The sequence below is a fragment of the Terrapene carolina genome, unplaced genomic scaffold (assembly GCF_002925995.2).
Source record: "Terrapene carolina triunguis isolate 2854851 unplaced genomic scaffold, T_m_triunguis-2.0 Scaffold120, whole genome shotgun sequence".
Classification (NCBI taxonomy): domain Eukaryota; kingdom Metazoa; phylum Chordata; order Testudines; family Emydidae; genus Terrapene; species Terrapene triunguis.
Window position 1 is genome coordinate 1,724,491 of NW_020664471.1, and position 20,468 is coordinate 1,744,958.

The 20,468-nt window shown below is 46.1% G+C and overlaps 1 protein-coding gene across 1 annotated transcript in view; it reads left to right on the forward strand.

Annotated features, from left to right (window-relative positions):
- KCNH1 (potassium voltage-gated channel subfamily H member 1) overlaps positions 1-20,468 on the forward strand; it is a 324,526-nt gene that overhangs the window by 8,771 nt on the left and 295,287 nt on the right. The window contains exons 2-3 of the mRNA XM_026652552.1: positions 8,103-8,226; positions 8,480-8,586. Coding sequence (XP_026508337.1) covers positions 8,103-8,226; positions 8,480-8,586 — 231 coding nt within the window. The remainder of the gene's footprint in view (positions 1-8,102; positions 8,227-8,479; positions 8,587-20,468) is intronic.

The following is a 20,468-nucleotide window of genomic DNA, read 5'->3' on the forward strand; positions in this document are numbered from 1 at the left end:
CAGGGGTCTGTCTGGGGGTGGGGGTGTGGATAAGGGTTGGAGCAGTCAGGGTACAGGTAGGGGGTAGGGTCCTAGGGGGCCAGTTAGGATGGGGGGAGGGTCTCAGGAGGGGGCAGTCAGGGGACAAGAGGCAGGGAGGCTTAGGTAGGGGGTGGAGTCCTGGGGGGCAGTTAGGGGCAGGGGTCCCAGGAGGGGGCAGTCAGGGGACAAGGAGTGGGGGGGAGGGTTGGGAGTTCTGAGGGGGGCGGGAAGTGGGAGGGGCAGGGGCGGGGCTAGGTCAGGATGGGGGCGGGGCTAGGGCGGGGCTCCTCCCGTCCTCTTTTTTGCTTGCTGAAATATGGTAACCCTACTTTAGGTTAGGCCTGATTCCAGTGGCTCTGATTCATCAAAGTATTTAAGCATATGAGTAGTCCCTCCCAGGCTTCACCACGACCATTCAGCTGCTTGAAAGTAAGAACATGTTCATGTACCTTGCTGAATTAGGGCCAATGTGAAGCAACAATGGTTTTTGTTCTTGCTTGGTCTCGTTCCTTTTGAAGTCAATGGCAAAACTCTTTTATTAACTTCATTGGGAGCAGTACAGACCTAGAGTTTGCAACATAACTCTTTTACTTCTCTAATAAACTAATGTTATCCCAATATTTTGCCCAATTTGAGTACTGAAATTTTTCCTTGCTAGTTATTACGAAGCTAAGAGCTTCTAATTTTTATAGTGTTTGGAAATGTATGACCTGATCTAGTAAGAAAAAAAGAATAAATCATAAGGATGATAGATATGCATTTTAAAATTAATGTTCTGTACGCCTCAAAAGTTCCACAGTAGTAATTCAACTCATCCATCAATCAATCTCTGTATTAAATCCTAGAACAAGATCATAAAACAAATCTTAATGAAACCTGTTTGCTAGAGAACTTGTTAATGCATTTTTGTAATGCATACCGTTAAGACTTTGCATAAAATTAGGTCTGGTCAAATGCTTTTAAAGCTCTTGACGGCTGAAAATATCAATAAACCAAGTGGTTTATTTTAAATTGTCAGAAGACCTATATAACTAACCTACCCCAAAACAGGCTCTTCACTGGGTTTCTTTTTAAGACCAGAAAGGGAAAAAACAAACAATTAAATGAAGTCCAACTGTTAAACATTATTATCTTTGTTCTTTTTAAAACAAAATAGTACATTATATTGCTTTTGCAGATTTGTATAGGGTGAAGTTTTAACATTAATTTTATTGACTGAACTTTAATTTTGGAAAGTTACTTCATTCTAGATGCCACATTTGCTTTAACATGCTTTCTTTTTTTAACTTTCAGTCTGGACATTATCTCATAGACAGACAGGTACAGAATGATGCTATGTACAATATACACATGACAGCTTCCATGCATTCTGTCCATTTCAGCCATTACTTCTCCATTGTTCTGTACCAATTTCTGTTAATTTACAAAGGGGGGAAATGGTTTGCAAAAGTGTTTATTTAAAAAAATTATTTTGTAGACTTAATTTGATATTTGACTATCTTTCTGAAGATATGTAATCAAAAGAGCGAGGCTTATCACTGTTGGTGGGATGTGTTACTGTTTGCCGTTGACACTCTTCTGGTGGTAGAGGTCTATTGTGAAATATTTACTATAGCAATGTAAAATAACAAATGTTGGCATGGAACTATTAATCTCTGTGTGAACTGCTGGCTGAAAGTAGCTTTCATTTTTGTGCAATTGTTCAAACCGAGTCACTTGAAGTTGTTGTTTTAGTTAGTGTCTCCTTTGTTTTTTGTGGCAAGTATGATGAAATGCATCTTCTGCAATTCTTTTCAGTCTGTCTGTGTACCGTGCTCTGTGTGCAAATAGTAGGCTTAGAATGCAGCATTGAAATGTGTGTACTGCACTGAAGCTTTGCTCATGCCCTAGCAACTGTAGAGTTTTTAAAACCCTTTTTGTCTCAGTAAAGTGTGTGTTTTATTATGTGAACCTTAATATATACATACAAATGGCCATATTTAGGTCTTTATAATACATTGTTTTGAACTGCAGAACCAGGCTGTATCTGAAAATAGAGGCAGAATATTGAGGGCTTACATTACAATGGCCACAGATTTCATTACTCAGCACAGAAGATTCATTTTAACATGGCAAATCAGATCACATAATGTGGTGATCTTTAAATATCAACCCATTCCCACCCAAGAAATCAGCTCAATAGATACTGAGCCAAAATGTGCATCTGTGCAACTCCATTGATCTCAGTGGAGTAGCATGGATATGAGAGCAGCATGTTATCCCATTGGCTTTACTCTGCTATCTCAATACCTATATAGCAGCATAAGTTGCTGTTTGCATTTGAACAGATTAATATTTTCTTGAGGGCCCAGTACTGCACTTATTCAGACAAAAATTTTGTGATTAGTGGGTGTGTCCCCCTACTCTGCATCTGAAGTTTAGGCTCTAAGCCCCTTGTGCTCAAAGAAATAGTTACATTCATCTTTTGAAAAGAATTCCAAGAATGTATTTTCTTACAAAGTTGTCTAGATGTTGGGCCTTATTCTGATCTCACATTGGTATTACACCAATATATCCCCATTGGCCTTGATAGTTACTCCTGATTTACACCACTGAGAGAAAAAGTCTGCACAATTTAGGGATAGACCTGGATTAAAATGATCAAATAAATAATTGCTCTGTGGGAATCACTAATGCAAACTGTGAGTGTAAACTCTCTGATTGTAGAGATTTTGAGAGAGATGTATTTACAAGGGAGTACTATATTTCTATAACTACATTTGCTATCAAAAATGAAAACCAAAATACTATATTTAAAAAAAAAAATCTTCAAGTTGCAAAGTCAACAGGGCCGGCTCCAGGCACCAGCCCACCAAGCTGGTGCTTGGGGCGGCACCTGGAGGCGGGCGGCGCGGCACTCCGGCCCAAGAGTGGGGCCGCGACCGGGCTCGCCGCCCTCCCCCCCAGCGCTGCCTCTGGCCGCCGGGGAGAGCGGAGCCCCGTCAGGGCTCGCCGCCCTCCCCCCGGCGCAGCCTCTGGCCGCCGTGGAGAGCGGAGCCCCGGCGGGGCTCGCCACCCTCCCCCCGGCGCTCTGGCCGCCGGGGCTCCGCTCTCCCCGGCGGGGCTCGCCGCCCTCTGGGGAGGCGGGGGGGCGGCAGGAGGCTTTTTTGCCTGGGGCGGCAAAAAAGCCAGAGCCGGCCCTGAAAGTCAAGTGTTCCATAAATTTGGAAATACCAGAACTAAGATTGCCTGGCAAACGTAAACTTACTCCCCTTATGTTTATGCTTTTTGGTGTAGTTAATTACATGATTGTTACATACTATTTTTTTCACAGGACCCCTTGTTAATTTCAGCAAGGGAAGGGGTAGTATGTTACACCTATTTCAGTGACGTGAAAACATAAGAATGGACACACTGGGTCAGACCAGTTGTCTATCTAGCCCGCATCCTGTCTTCTGACATTGGCTGATGTAAGATGCTTCAGAGGAAATTAACAGAACAGGTCAATGTATTGAGTGATCCATCCCTTGTCATCCAGTCCCAGCTTCTGGCTGTCAGAGGTTTACAGACACCTAAAGCATGGGGTTGCATCCCTGACCATCTTGGCTAATAGCCATTGATGGACCTATCCTCCATGAACTTATCTAACTCTTTTTTTGAACCCAGTTATGCATTTGGCCACCATAACATCCCAAAGCATGTTGCGCTCTGCCATTGGTTGTAACATGCCATCTATGCAGTTCAATGCCCAGCTAACTAATGTAACACTAGCTAAGTGTTCTATGTCTGCAGATAGGTTACGAGACTGCTACAGATATCACCTAAGAGGGTTACTCTTTTACCTGAAATGTAGAGGCCCATGCTGGGTTCAAACTCTACTGAAGATCTATGAAGTGTTGTCATAGTAATTTGGGGCATAACAAAGGGAGGTGGTGTGATGTACTCCATACATAGGAGTGTGACCACAAAGTGGTTACCTGGGCTCATAAATCCCAATCCTACATAACCTACTCACCCAAGCAGTTCTTAATCATGCAAATAGTCCTACTGACTTCAAGCTGCCACAGACCTTCATGGGATGACTTCTATGGATCTGCTTGCATGAATAGCTGTGCATCTCATTGGGTAGAAGAATGTATAAGTTCAGTTGTGGAAGCAGGAGGAGACTGGGTCTAATCTTGTGTTGCATCTCCAAGAGCTTTGTGCCCTATGGATTCAGGATGCTCCAGACTACCTATGGCTTGTAGCTCAACCCAGAATCCCCAGAGTGCTCCCAGTTCCACCTCTTTTGGAGATCACAAGGGGGCAGGGTTAGGGGTCTTGCAGCCTATGCTGTGGCAGGGGCATTCTTGCCCAGCCAGCTGCTGCTCCTGCACAGCCCCTCTACGCCACTGGAGCGATGTGTAGGGAATGCTATGTGGCCAAATGAATATTGTGGTAACACCTTGGGCCTGATCCACCAATATATTTTGTACCTTCCCCAGTGCAGAACAGCCCTAAACACAGCTTAAGTAGCCAGTGGAGGATTCTTCTTCGTCCCCCTCCCGCACCAGGCATAGCGATTCCTATGTTACCTCCCCTCCTGGTCACTGGCATAGACTCGAGGGTATGACCTCTTAAAAAAGGTACGGCTGGGACACCCCTTCGTCCAGCTGCAATAATGGTTCCTGGGGGGAGTTGGCAGAAATGAGCCACTCTAATCTACGCTGTGGATTGGACTGGTACCCAGCCAGCTCCAGGACTGGGCGTGGGGGCAGGGAAGGGTGGCTTGGGGGCACTTTTGCTGTCAGGTCCTGACTCCTGCTGAGTGCTCCTCAACCAGACTGGAGAATTGGGGCCCTGTCCTCTTGGGATTTGAGAGCTCCATTTCACAAACATTGTGATGCATCCGGGCTAGGACTTCGTGTGTAATACGTGTCCTTGGCAGTCTAGTCATGTTTGGAAACGGTGCCACAAATCCATATAATGGGGTAAATCTTGTCTCTGGGAGCAGCCCAAGTAACCAGTCTGGGAGATAGCCTCACAAAGAGCTGCCCCTGGGCCACTGCTGTGGGCTTCAACAGCTCCTGTGAGTATTTTCACACACCCTCTGTGAAGAGGCGTGGCCTGTGTTTTTTGTCAAATCACGTCCTTCCTCTTGCCTATTCTTTTCCTGGCCTCCCATGCCCTCCGGGAAGTCCCTAAGGGGCTGTAACATGTTGCACAGGGGTCTACGAGGGAGTCCCTCTTTCCTGTTGTATGGCAGCGCCACAGCAGTGCCACTGCCTCCAGGGCGGGTGCCCCTGCAGCCGGGAAGGCAAGGCTTTCCTCAGTAGAGGTTTGATATCTTCTTATGCGAAGGAATGACTGCTTAACTGATTACCAGCTGTGTCTTGTCAGAGACCTGTCGGAAATGTAACGTCAAATCAGTGCAACTGAGCACTGACTGTAGCATTGGGGATGTTAGCTGACCACAGCCCTTCTGCCTGGGGGACTGTTGATCAGAAGGAACTGTGCAGGGTAGGTGATACGTAGGATTCCTTATTTTGGGCCCTTTCCTGCAGTGCTCTGCAAAGGCAGGACACCCAACAACTGAGATGCCTGCTGGGTTACACACATGGAAGGCCCGCTCTGTGGCAGGTGGGATGGGGAGAGGGCTGTACAGTAGAAAGCAGAGTAGTTCATATTTTTCTGTGACACTCCATTTTCTTCTATGAGAGTGAAACCCCCCAGCCCAGAGACTGTGGAAACAAGCAGGGTTTGGTGGGATGGAACCCCCCTCCCAACTTAGTGGGCAGGATGCTGGGGAGCAGCTCTCCCCCTCTGCTGCCTGTGACATGCTTTCTGGCCACTGGATCCACATAGGCAAATATCCAGGAGCCCTGTGTGTAGCCTGCTTCCAGCTCTCCTTCTGCACCCCCATATCTACAGCCAGTACACAGCTGACCTTCTTGGTGCACACGGGGCTCCAAGGATCTCATTGCATGGCAGCGTAGTCCACATCCGCACAATGGGGTACTCTGGGGTTTCTGTGGTGTGCAGGCTTTGTGTGGGCTCTTCACCAACAGACGGACTTCTCACCTTGTGAGCACTAATGGAGTGGGGAATAGAGCTGGATAAGGAAAGGAAGGATCATCCAGTGGTTGTGGTGCTGACCTGAGACTTGGTAGACCTGGGTTCAGTTCCCTGTTCCATCACTGACTTCCTGTGATCTTGGGCAAGTCACTTAGTTCCTCATCTGTAAAACGGGTATTGTGACTGTGAAGCATTCAGATATGACCGTAATGGGGGGGCCACAGAAGTACCTAAGATAGCTATAGATAAATTCAGGTCTCTAGTTCTAGAACTTGTTATCTGGAGCCAGGTTCTGTGCTCAGATGCTTGGGGAGAGCCACCCTATAAATTAATAGGAGCCCCTGTACACAGCTCTGGGAGTAGAATTTCCTTTTTGGGACGAGGAGATGATAGTCAAACTAAAATGAATGGGCAAAGTCATCAAAATCATTGCTATTGGGACAGAATGTGACCTGAAGTTCATATTTGTGTATTTCACTGCTGCTTTTTGTTTCCTGATACATTTTTTTCAAATGCATCCCGACAAGATACAGTGCGGTGTTCGTAGTTAAAAAAAAATCTCAAAAGTACTTGATTCAGGCAAAAACAATAAGAAACAACTTATCTTAGTGAATCATAGTAAGAGGTAAAGTACATGTATTGCTTCTGGAGCAAGCTGCTTTGACTAAGAAAAACCATGGTATTTAAAATGGTTGTGAGAAACAAAGCAGTTAAGATGTCCTGCAGATATATTACCAGCATATTTCACTCTAAAGTGTGTATACAGATACTTCTCCTATTGCAAGTAGGATTGGGCAATGAAAGTAAATGGATAAAGACTTTTTTTTTATTTAAACCCATTTTATGCTTGCTACAAAATTTTGAAAAGGAAAAAATCCCCCCCCCCCAATTAATAGTTAAATTGCCTTTAGTCTTTCACTTTCAGGAATCATTAATGACTGCCATAAATACGTTATCGGCCAGAGTGTGCTTTAAATACAAATATGGAGACCTAGATAACCCTTTTTATTCTTTGTTTAAATTCACTTGGGTGTCTAGCCACCCTTCATAATGGTGGTGGGCCTGATTCTTCCCTGCCTGGCTCCTTGTGTCATCATTGATACCCGTGAGAAGTCACTGCTAAAATGAGAGCAAATTAGATTCCTCTGCATGAGTGAGTGGAGCGTCGTGTTTTGATCTCATGTTGTGCAGATGTGGCTGGCTGTGCAAGGCCCACGGCAGTGAAGAACCTGGCTGTATGTAAAATAGTCAATGTGCTAATTATGTAAATGATACATCAATTCTACAAAAGCAGTAGTAAGCATTAAGGCTTGAATCCTGCTCACTATATTCCTGCTGGGTGAAATTCACCCTGGCATGGATGGCCAGGAAAAGGCCCTTAAACAGGGCTGGATTTCCAATTAGGCACAGTAGGCACATGCCTAGGGGTGCCTGGCCTCTCTAAAACTGGGTGCAACACGAGGGTCACATGTTGGGGGGAGGGGAGAGCTGAAGATGCTGTGCCTACAGGTGCAAAAGTGTAAATCTGGCCCTGCCCTTAAGCACCATGTTCAGTCTGCTAGTGGGGCTCTGGGCCCTGTATGCCATGGGAAAAGGTGTTTGCATAAGTCCCAGATAGGTCAGAATTGACAACAGCAAAGGGTGAAGGCAATAGGAGGGGCCACTGAATCCAAATTCAGAGCACATGCCAGACAACTGTTGCACAGAGGTCTTGCCACTTATCCAGTGGGTGGAGCTGGATTGGTGAATGGCGGTGGGATGGAGAGGGGGAGGAGAGAGGGGAAAGAGGAGCAGTGTTGTAATCCATATGTTAGCCCTGGGTTGGGAATGGGATTCACCTCCCCATACCCTATATTTTACCTGCATAAAATCCAATCACTCAGGCTTTATGCCAGTAAAGTGAATTTAATCTGTAAATAATCCTGTTGATTTCAGTAGGAATACTATGTGAGTAAAGTGAGTGGGATTGGACCACAAACAATTAAATATATATAGGAATGCAGCCACAGAGCTACCTAACTGTCTAACCAATGTGTTCTTTCAAACAGATACTAATTTTGTCTTGGGTAATGCCCAGATAGTGGATTGGCCCATTGTATACAGCAATGATGGATTTTGCAAGCTATCAGGATATCACAGAGCAGAAGTTATGCAAAAAAGCAGCACCTGCAGGTATTTGAGTGCAGATTTACTTTCTATTAAATAACTTGTAGTGTTGTGTTGTCGCTTGAGAAAAAAAAAATCTGTTTGTTCCATTTTTCTCTTTAATTTCCCTAGGATGCATCTGTCAGTTATGCTTTGCAGGTGAAATAATAGGACACCGTCAAACAAGGGCAATTTTTGTCTAGGCCCTCTTTCACGCTGTAAACAAACGGCTTTGTACGTCTCTCCAATATCTTACTTGAATTCCTTGGTTTGTTTGCAGTTTTATGTATGGGGAGCTGACAGACAAAGACACAATTGACAAGGTGCGGCAAACGTTTGAGAACTACGAAATGAATTCCTTTGAAATCTTGATGTACAAAAAGAACAGTAAGTTGGGTTTTTTTTGGGGGGGGGGTAAAGTGTGGGGCGGGGGAATGGTGATGGTGGGTGTGTGTTTTTAATACTCGTGAAAGCTGCCAGTTTGCTAGCCTGGGAGACTGCAGTCTTATTAAATTAACGTTAATACCCGATTCTGCAGTCTGATCCATAAGGGCAAACCCTTTCACCCGTACAGAGTCCCAGCCAAGTCAAGGGCTTAGGGGTCTGCCCACATGCATCAGATTGCAGGAGTGAGGCCTTCACTTGCTCACACCTATAATATTACAACTACTTCAGTTTCCAGAACAATACTCCAGCATGTCAACATTAGAATTCAATAAATAATACTGCGTGGACTATCCCATGACGACAACAAAACCCACCCACCCAACCTGACCTCTCTAAATACAAACCTATGGAGGCTCCAACTTGCAATCCACCAACTCAACTCTGTCCCAAATATCCAATTAAAAAGATTAGCTTTGTAGCTAGCCCAGGTGTTAAACAAATTTGGGCTCTGTCAGATCAGTGAGGGAATCCGTCCCTAGTGAAAGATCCCTGACAGAGAACCCTGCTAGCAGCTGCTTCCCATTTAAATCCAGGGGGCTCCCAGGCAAGAACCTCTGCTGACTGTAGCATTTAATGGGGAGGCGATCACCTCTTTGCACCAGCCTATATTGTACTTGTTCTGTGAGTAATGTAACCTTCCCTACTTTGTCTCGTCAATGCCCTTCAGCCTTGACCTACAGGAACCAGCTCATTGGAAAAGGGTAATCCAGTCTCTTTGCATAGTTGGTCCTTGGTCTCTCTGCTGAAACTGCCAATTAGTGCCAGCTGTGGTGTAGCCATCTGAGAGACTCAATCACTTCACATAGGCTACTGAAGGGTAATAAATAGGGCCCTACCAAATTCACAGTCCATTTTGGTCAATTTCATGTTCATAGGATTTTTAAAATTGTAAATGTCATGATTTCAACTATTTTAATCTGAAATTTCATGATGTTGTAATTGTAGGGGTCCTGACCCAAAAAGGAGGTAGGTGTGTGTGTCGGGGGAGGGGTCACAAGGTAATTGTGTGTGTGTGTGTGTGTGTGTGTGTGTGTGTGTGTGTTGGAGGGGGGGGTTTGCAGTACTACTACCCTTACTTCTGGTGGCGGCGCTGCCTTCAGAGATGGGCAGCCGGAGAGCGGCTGCTGGCTAGGAGCCCAGCTCTGAAGGCAGAGCCGCTACCAGTAGCAGCGCAGAAGTAAGGCTGGCATGGTATGGTATTGCCACCCTTCTGCACTGCTGTCTGCAGAGCTGGGCCTCGGTCAGCAGCCACCACTCTCCAGCTGCCCTGCTCTGAAGGCAGCAGCACAGAAGTAAAGTGGCATGGTATGGTATTGACATCCTTACTTCTGCACTGCTGCTGGTGGGTTGCTGCCTTCAGAGCTGGGCGCCTAGCCAACAGCCACCGCCCTCCAGCCCAGCTCTGAACGCAGCAGGGCAGAAGCAAGGGTGGCAATACTGTGACCCCCCTAAAATAACTGTATGTCCCCCCCCACAATCCTCTTTTGGGTCAGGACCCCCAATTTGAGAAACACTCGACTTCCCCATGAAATCTGTGTAGTATAGGGTAAAAGAGCACAAAAGACCAGATTTCATGGGGGGAGACCAGACTTCACGGTCCGGGACGCATTTTTCATGGCTGTGAATTTGGTAGGGCCCTTGCAATAAGGACTTTGTACACCAGTGCCAATCAGTGGGTGCCCTCAGTCCTTTGTTTTCTAAAAGAATCTAATCAGTCCTGTAAGGCTGCTGCTGTCACTTCATTGGCCTTTGTCGTCATTTCAAAATAATCCTCAAACCACCTTTTTCCCCTCCCCCCAATCTCCAGCCTCTAGTTTTGCTGCCTGTTACCATGCAGTCTAAGGCACTATTCCATCTGGGACTGCACCATGGCTTGGGGTGCTTTCCTGGAGCGCAGCCTTGCTAATACCTAGTCACTAGAAAAGCCATGTGCACCGGCTGACTAATGCTGAGCATTTTTGATTCTTTCATTCCTCAGTGTCGTCTGCCTCCTGTGTTTACCTGTGTCTTGCTATTTTCAACCTAGTTAGCAGTCACAGGGACAAATACAGCTCACCTCCATGCATGCAAAGCCAAGTAAACGAGCAGTTGTCAGGGTATCCAAGAGGGTCTGGAGGAAGGAATCGTCTCACCATTAACCAGTGACTCAGCACTGAGTGGCTATGCAGCCACTCGTCTGTCCCTGCTGCAGCGTATGGGCTATAGTCACATCTGGGGACTCTTGCTGTCCCCCATGCAGGTTTAAAGCATTCAAATTGTGGGGGATGCACCATGCACTTCCCTGTCTCCAGCCCTCCCATGCACATAGCCATAAGGAGAGCCACTGTGGAGCACATTCCCCTGTGCAGACTCTTCACCACCTGCCAGGTCAAAAAAGTGGTGCTGTGGTGGTTCTGCTGCATTGAAGGAATTTCAGGCCATTGGAGAAGGGAGGCGCAGGGAAGAGGCAGCAGTTAAATCTGGTATTTAACTCTAGTAATGTTTTAAATTAAAAATAGTGAAGATCTAGGTAAATGACCGCACACTGGTGTAACTCAATGAAGGATCCCACTTCTTAGAGGCCAACAGATCTTGTTTCCTATTGCTTTCCAGGATATAACATAGACCCATGATTACAAAATTGTACATTTTTCAACCCCATTAGTCATATTAGAGATACCTGGTCTATTGTGAGACAGACCTTGAGAGAGAACCTATACATCACCAGAACCAAGGTATAACATATAAGGCAGAGGTTCTCAAATTTTTTCATAGCATGGACTGCCTCTTAAAAGAGAGAGTCTTGTGGCTAACCTTCCCCCGCTCCCTTCATTATTACATAGACCACAACCCTTTCTCCCCTGCACCCCCAGCCTCCATTTGTGATCACATAATAGTCCTGTGTAAATACAGCAGTTGCTTATTTGGAAAATTAATATTGGATAAATATTGAAGTAGAGCTGATCAAACAATGGTGAATATTGCATGAAAAATGTGGAAACTTTCAAATTAACTTTCATTCAGCAGGTTTTGAAAAGGACAATTTTTCCCCTGAAACTTTTTTCACAACAAAGTTTTGGCTTTGAATGCTTTTTTTTATATAAATTATATTCCTCCCGTTTTCTACCTTTTTTTTTTTTAAACCTGTTTTTGCTCTTTTTGTTGCCTTTTCCCTCTTGTAGCCACTGAAATGGGACAGAAAATAAATAGCTCTATTTTTGTTACTAAATAAACAGAATATTTTGAAAAAATGAAAATTTGTTTTAGAAAAAGGCCATTAAACATTTTTGTTTGAAAAGCGTAGACTAGCTCCACATTTAATTAATGTATTCTTAGATCCTTTTAAATGTAACTTACCAGCTGGAAACAAGGAATACAAAGCAACATTTTCAGATGTATCATAAGTGGGTATTGGGGACTAATCAGCATGTTGACATGCATTTCATACATGATGGCTTTGTGAATGGAAATCCCATCTCTGCTCACATTCCAGTTTGGGGAGATTTATGTCTTGATCCTAGAGACTAACAAATTTATTAGAGCATAAGCTTTCGTGGGCCACGAAAGCTTATGCTCTAATAAATTTGTTAGTCTCTAAGGTGCGACAAGTACTCCTGTTCTTTTTGCGGATACAGACTAACACGGCTGCTACTCTGAAACCTGTCTTGATCCTAAACCATTGATTTTTAAATGGAAGCAGGAGCAGGTGTATAGTCAATAGATGGAAGTCCTTTAATAATGTAATCTGGGTTGGCATAGACTGCTGACACCACAATCTCACAAGCAGTGACCTGATGTCAATATTTACTTAGCAGCACTAAAAAAAAAAAAAAAAGTGGTCATTGTAGGCAAGTTCATACCATCACTGGGCTAGTACAGAATGGCTGGGAGCCTACGCTGGTTCACAATACTGACTTAGCCTCTAGCATTCTATGACGTATCCTAAAGACAGTGAGTCTGTATTCTGCCTTCATGTTAGCATGTGTTGGTACTTTTTCTCTAAATAAGTCTGCAGGAGTACTACTCTTCACTGAACTTTAAGGTTTGGAGAAGATTTCATAGCACTGTATGCTGGGGTTTTAATTTTGCAGCATATATATGTGGAAACGTATACAGGTTATTTAAGATAGTGCTTTATAGAACTGTAACTGCAGAAAGCCTACAGATGAAGTGCAAGCAGTTAAAATTTCGGGCAGAGAGAGACCAAATTTTCCTCACAGTTACGCTGGTGAAACCCAATGGAGGGGCACAGTGGATTTGAGGGGAGAAGTTGGCTCACTGAAGGTAATTTGTAAACCTAAGTCTCCCAGAGCCAACACACAGGTTTACAGTAACTTCAGGAAAAAGCTTGAACAGTTTAATGCCATTATTTTATTAGAGCTGGATTTGCAGTGGTGTCAATGTTCTGAATGTTTAAGGAAAATTAAAGCAGTGATGTGGCTGCATTGAAGTCAAGGGAGCTGTGCAGATATACAGCAGCTGAGAATCTGGCCCAGTATATTCTGTTCTGAATAATACCATTAGATTAACACTCAAATGGCTTTAAAAGTCTAATTTACTCTTCACTCTTTGAAGTGTATGTTTTGCTTTTGACGTTTCTCTCAGTGTGAAAATGAAAATGGATGAGTAAATTTCACTTGTAACTTCTAGTCAGTTTCATTTCCTGGTTCCCACACCTTAACACAACACTCTAGGATTTGGGTTATGAACAATGCAGGGGCAGGTTTGTCTTTTAGTCCATTGCTTCCCTTGCAGCTGAAACAACTATGTATTCGGTTTTGTAAGACTGTAACTTTACATGCCTACGTTTTTGTCCAAATTTGAACAGCTAGAAAGGCATTTTTGTATAGTAAATGGATACTATCCAGTATGTGGTGGTGCTACCTCAAAGGAAGATTGCTGTAGCGGTAAAGACTGGCCTAGACTCTTAGGAGCAAAGACATAAGAGTTCCAGGATTAAACAGACCAGCCTGAGAGGCAAAATATACTACTTAGTAGTTTTACTGTATTTTAATGAGGAAGATTCCCTTCTGCTAACAGAAACCTTCAGATTGCATAGCTTTTCTTCAGCTGCCTATGGAGGGTTCTTTTTTTTTTTTTTGGCCTAGGAAGGGATTTTACTGTAATCACTCACCTCCATAAGCAGATACAGACGTTCTCCTGGTGTGCAGGTCTGAACAAGGACCTTTGTGCCACTTACAGACCGCGCTGAAGCATTGTGAGAGATGGGATGGGCTGCAGCAATAGAGGGGAGTCTCCTCCTAAAGGGGTTTCTGTGCCAGCTCTGGGTAGGCCAAGGGATGGGCCACAGGCTCTGTGATTAGGAAGCACTGGTATTCTCCCAAGTGGTTCAGAGGAGCTGTGACTGATATTCCAGAACATAGGCTGAAGTAGTGGCTATTGTGTTGGGAGGATGGATTTCACCTCCCTGGATGTTGTGCTTTTCATTTGTGTACAACCTGCTGCCTGGCTGTATGTGGATAGAGAGAATTTCACCAATAATGCTATCTGCTTATTAAGTTTAATGAAATTATTTTTTCCATCGTACATCTCTCAATGCACAAGAAGGCACTCAGGTAGTACACAGAACGGTGTATATAAGCCCAAATGAGTGACTTGGGCCAGACTCTGTACATGCATATAAATAAGTATAGTGCTTTCTATAGGGTGAAATCCCTCCCCCACTCCTCCAACTTCTACAGGGTTAAAATCACTGAAACGGAGATAGGGCTTGTGTTCGCCCTCTGCACCAGGTGAATTTTGCCCAGTTGACGTAAGCAGAACCACAGGTAGCAAGGTGCAGTAGTCCTGTAGTGTTTGCAGCATAGACCACGTAGTGATTTATGAACTGGTCCAAACCATTGTGTGGGAGCAGAGGGTGGAGAAAGTGAAGGAAGGGTCACAGTGGGTCACATTCTTAGCTGCTATAAATTGGCATAGCTGAAGATTATCTAGCTGTGATTCTAACCCAATGTCTTGTTAAATCATAAACCCACTGCCTTTCATCCCCGTAAAATACATACGCCTAACTTCAGTTTGTCTCAGGAAGGCCAAACTAATATGGCTATGTCACCAGGCGACATCCTGCTCCTGTCTGATCTGTCTACACAGACTCTAAATAAAATAAATTAATGGAGATATCCTATCTTCTAGAGCTGGAAGGGACCTTGAAAGGTCATCGAGTCCAGCCCCCTACCTTCACTAGCAGGACCAAGTACTGATTTTGCCCCAGATCCCTAAGTGGCCCCCTCAAGGATTGAACTCACAACCCTGGGTTTAGCAGGCCAATGCTCAAACCACTGAGCTATCCCTCTCAGAAAAGACTCTGAGACCTTCAGTTGTTAAACTGTGCTGGGGTGTTTTGTTTACACTTGCAGTTCCCCTACCTTACCAATCCGTACACCATGTTATTTAGTTTCAGTCTCTCCTCGGAAGAGATCTCTCTCTACCCAGAAATCTCTCCTTCCTGCCTCTCTCCCCCCCCTCCTTCCTGTGTTGCCTTATACTTCCTGTGTTAACAGACCATTTCTCTTGGTAGTCCTCCCACAGCCCTTCTAATCCATTAATTTGGCCCTGCCAGGTCCACCCTGGGGAAAATGAATTGGTGTTTAAGTGACCAGAGTGCTGGCTCAGCTGTTGGTTCCCAGCCTTCTGTCACAGGCTAGGACTCATAAAACTGATAAACCAAGTTCCCAGTGACCATGGCAACTTTACCTGGACAATGTGTTTGCAAGAAGTAGCTACCAGCAAACAATTTCTCTGATGTATTCACTGCAGAGCCACTTTCCGATAACTTCCCTCATTTCTTTTATCTGAAGCAAAAGCAAGGGAAATCTTGAGATGTACCTGCCTTCCAATCCCTTACAGCACATCAGAACTTCATCTAACATAAATCATAAAAAATTGCTGTAGTACTCAGAGCTGGCAATAGGCATAAGCAGACTAAACAATTGCTTAGGGCCCTGATCAGCTCAAGGGGTGAGGGGGGCTATTAATTATTAGTATGTGTTGTGTGTGGGGGCAGCCCCCCCCAAATATTCCTACGTAGGGCCCCCAATCGACTGGCACCAGCACTGGCAGTAGTGGAGCATGTTCCAAACCAATTTTTGTTCTTTAGTTACCCTTCGGGATTCTAGCATGCTAGAGTAACCTCTGTGTCCAGAGACTTGACCTTTAGGGACCTGACATGATTTTTCTTTATCTTACCATGTAAAGATCTGACCTATTGACCCATTATTTACTAGTGTAAAGTGGCACCTAGTGCAGAAAATGTACTTTTAAAGCACTGGAAATGGCACCATAAAGTCTATCAATATAACCACACTGTGCTGAGTGCTTCTAGACACTAAGCTGGTTGGTTCTCATTCAGTGCACACTGCCTGTTAAGAGGTAAAATCTATGGTAAGGCTTGAGCATTTACCTTACTTTACATAGTCAAATGTCAGATACTCCTCTCTATTCATAGTTAAAACTTGTATTGAAAATGCCACTTGCCTAGCCTCCTAACTGATCACCCACGGTTAAATTGTTTGTGTGTTTAATTAATGTTGGGCAAAATACACGGCCTCTGCTAGGTCGAGAAACAATGTAAAAATGAGAGGGCATTAGTGAAATATTGAGGGGGGGAATGTAAAAGTCTGCTGTACCTCTTATGTAACTGAAATTCAGCTGTCTGCTTCACTGCACGCAGTAATTGATAAAGATATTGCATGTGGTTCTAACCTTTCCAGCACCAGAGTGTTTGGTAGCTTTTACATCCAAAGTAATACCGCCTCGTCTGTGGCCTGGTCTACACTACGAGTTTAGGTCGACTTTAGCCGCGTTAAATCGACTTAAGCCTGGACACGTTTACACTACGAAGCCCTTTCTGTCGACTTAAAGGGCCCTTTAAACCGGTTTCCTAACACCACCTCGACAAGGGGATTAGCGATAAAATCGGCCTTAGGGGGTCGGAATTGGGTTAGTGTGGACGGAATTCGACATTACTGGCCTCCGGGAGCTATCCCACAGTGCTTCATTGTGACCGCTCTGGACAGCACTCTCATCTCAGATGCACTGGCCAGGTAGACAGGAAAAGCCCCGCGAACGTTTGAATTTCATTTCCTGTTTGCTCAGCGTGGAGAGCACAGGTGACCATGCAGAGCCCATCAGCACAGGTAACCATGATGGAGTCCCAGTCCCAGTCCCAGGATCGCAGAAGAGCTCCAGCCTGGACCGAACGGGAGGTACAGGATCTGATCGCCATCTGGGGAGATGAAGCAGTGCTCGCCGAACTCCGAAACAGTAAAAGAAACGGCAAAACATTAGAAAAGATCTCCAAGGCCATGAAGGACAGAGGCCATAACAGGGACGCGCGGCAGTGCCGCGTGAAAATTAAGGAGCTAAGGCAAGCCTACCACAAAGTCAGAGACGCAAACGGAAGGTCCGGGGCAGAGCCGCAAACATGCCGCTACTACGCGGAGCTGCATGCCATTCTAGGGCGTGCAGCCACCGCTAGCCCAAGCGTGTTCTATGAGTCCCTCTCTGCAAACGGGGAAGCGGGTTCGGCGGACGAGGAAGATGAGGATGGAGAGAACATAGATAGCTCACAGCAGCAAGGAAGCGGAGAAACCAGTTACCCCAACAGCCAGGATATGTTTGTCACCCTGGACCTGGAAACAGTAACCCCCGAACTGACCCAAGACCCTGAGGGCACACAGGGGACCTCTGGTGAGTGTACATTTGCAAAAATTACACATGGTTTAAAAACCAGCGTGTTTAATGATTAATGATTAATTTGCCCTGGCAATCGCGGCCAGTACAGCTACTGGAAAAGTCTGTTAACGTGTATGGGGATGGAGCGGAAATCCTCCAGGGACATCTCCAGAAAGCTCTCCTTCATGTACTCCCAAAGCCTTTGCAAAAGGTTTCTGGAGAGGGCTGCCTTATCCCGTCCGCCATGGTAGGACACTTTACCACGCCAGGCCAGTAGCACGTAGTCTGGAATCATTGCATAACAAAGCATGGCAGCGTATGGTCCCGGTGTTTGCTGGCATGCAGACAACATCCATTCCTTATCTTTCTTTGTTATCCTCAGGAGAGTGATATCATTCACGGTCACCTGGTTAAAATGGGGCAATTTTATTAAGGGGACATTCAGAGGTGCCCCTTCCTGGTCTGCTGAACAGAAATATTCCCCGCTGTTAACCACGCGGTGGGGGGGAGGGGTGAAGTGACCATCCCAGAGAATTGGGTGTGTGGGGGAGGGGAGTTAGTTGGGTTTGTGCTGCATGTTAAACCTGAAATCGCAGCCCCTCCTTTTACATTGCAAACCCATTTTAAATGGCACGGGTGCTTGGTATGGGAAATGAGGGCAGAACTGTTTGAAACCATCCCCACATGTTAAGAAGGTTAAAAAAGCCCAAAGACTATATGTCTTACCATGGCTGCCTGCAAGCTGAAATCTGTGTCCTGGCACTGCGTGAGTGATCTCTCACACCAAACCAGGAGACTCTCAATATAAGAGGAAAAATGCGACCTTGTAACGAAAGCACATGTGCTGTGTGATGTTGTGAACAGCAAAATCTAACGTGAAAGAGTCTACCCATTGTTCTCTAAAATGTATCTTTTTTAACAACCTCTCCCTTCTCCACCAGCTGCAAATCTTACTCCTTCGCAGAGGCTAGTGAATATTCGAAGAAGGAAGCGAAGGACGCGTGACGAAATGTTTACTGAACTTCAGACTGCCTCCCACGCTGACAGAGCACAGCTGAATGCGTGGAGGCAGTCAATGACTGATTTTAAAAAAGCCCAATATGAGCGAGAGGAGAGGTGGCGTGCTGAATCGCGGGCTGAAGAGGAGAAGTTGCGTGCTGAAACGCGGGCTGAAGAGGAGAGGTGGCGTCAACTTGTAATCAGAAAGCAAGAGTCGATGCTCCGGCTGCTGGAGCATCAAAGTGATATGCTCCTGCGTATGGTTGAGCTGCAGGAAAGGCAGCAGGAGCAGAGAACGCCGCTACAGCCCCTCTGTAACCAGCAGCCCTCCTCCCCAAGTCCCATTGCCTCCTCACCCAGACGCCCAAGAACACGGTGGGGGGGCCTTCGGCCACCCACTCACTCCACCCTAGATGATTTCCATAGCAATAAGTTTTAAAGTTTTAAATTGGAGTGTGTCCTTTTCCTTCCCTCCTCCCCCACCCATCCCGGGCTACCTTTCCAATTATCCCCCTAGTTGTGTGCTGAATTAATAAAGAATGCATGAATGTGAAGCAACAATGACTTTATTGCCTCTGCAAGTGGTGCTCGAAGGGGGGAGGGTAGTAGGGGAGGGTGGGGTGGTTGGTTTGCAGGGAAGTAGAGTTAACAGGGTGGTGGGGGAGGGGCAGAGGGTTCATCAAGGAGCAACAAACAGAAGTTTCACTCCGTAGCCTGGCCAGTCACAAAACTGGTTTTCAACGCTTCTCTGATGCGCACCGCGCCCTGCTGTGCTCCTCTAACCGCCCTGGTGTCTGGCTGCGCGTAATCAGCGGCCAGGCGATTTGCCTCAACCTCCCACCCCGCCATAAATGTCTCCCCCTTACTTTCACAGATATTGTGGAGCGCACAGCAAGCAGCAATAACAATGGGGAGATTCTTTTCGCTAAGGTCTGAGCGAGTCAGTAAGCTGCGCCAGCGCGCTTTTAAACGGCCAAATGCACATTCCACCACCATTCGGCACTTGCTCAGCCTGTAGTTGAACAGGTCCTGACTACTGTCCAGGCTGCCTGTGTACGGCTTCATGAGCCATGGCATTAAGGGGTAGGCTGGGTCCCCAAGGATCACGATAGGCATTTCAACATCCCCAATGGTTATTTTCTGGTCCGGGAAGAAAGTCCCTTCCTCCAGCTTTCGAAACAGAAGAGACTGCCTGAAGACGCGAGCATCATGTACCCTTCCCGGCCAGCCCACGTTGATGTCGGTGAAACGTCCCTTGTGATCCACCAGGGCTTGCAGCAGCATTGAAAAGTACCCCTTGCGGTTTATGTAGTCGGCGGCTTGGTGCGCCGGTGCCAAGATAGGGATATGGGTTCCGTCTATGGCCCCACCACAGTTTGGGAATCCCATTGCAGCAAAGCCATCCACTATGGTCTGCACGTTTCCCAGAGTCACTACCCTTGATATCACCAGGTCTCTCATTGCCCTGGCAACTTGGATCACAGCAGCCCCCACAGTAGATTTGCCCACTCCAAATTGATTCCCGACTGACCGGTAGCTGTCTGGCGTTGCAAGCTTCCACAGGGCTATCGCCACTCGCTTCTCCACTGTGAGGGCTGCTCTCATCCTGGTATTCTGGCGCTTCAGGGCAGGGGAAAGCAAGTCACAAAGTTCCATGAAAGTGCCCTTACGCATGCGAAAGTTTCGCAGCCACTGGGCATCGTCCCAGACCTGCAACACGATGCGGTCCCACCACTCTGTGCTTGTTTCCCGGGCCCAGAATCGGCGGTCCACGGCATGAACCTGCCCCAGTAACACCAAGATTTCCACATTGCTGGGGCCTGTGCCTTGTGAGAGGTCCATGTCAATTTCCTCATCACTATCGTCGCCGCGCTGCAATCGCCTCCTCCTCAGCTGGTCCTGGTTTGGCTTTGGCATGTCCAGGAGGCTCTGCATGTTTTCCAGGACAATGCGCGTGGTGTTCATAGTGCTCAGAATTGCCGCGGTGATCTGAGCGGGCTCCATGATCCCAGTGCTGGCTATGGCGTCTGGTCTGAAAAAAGGCGCGAAAGTAGTATCTGACGGACCAGGGGAAGAAGGGAGGGAGGGAGAGAGGGAGGGAGGGGCGAGTGACACCGCGTACAGGTACAGGGAATGAAAATCAAGAAAGG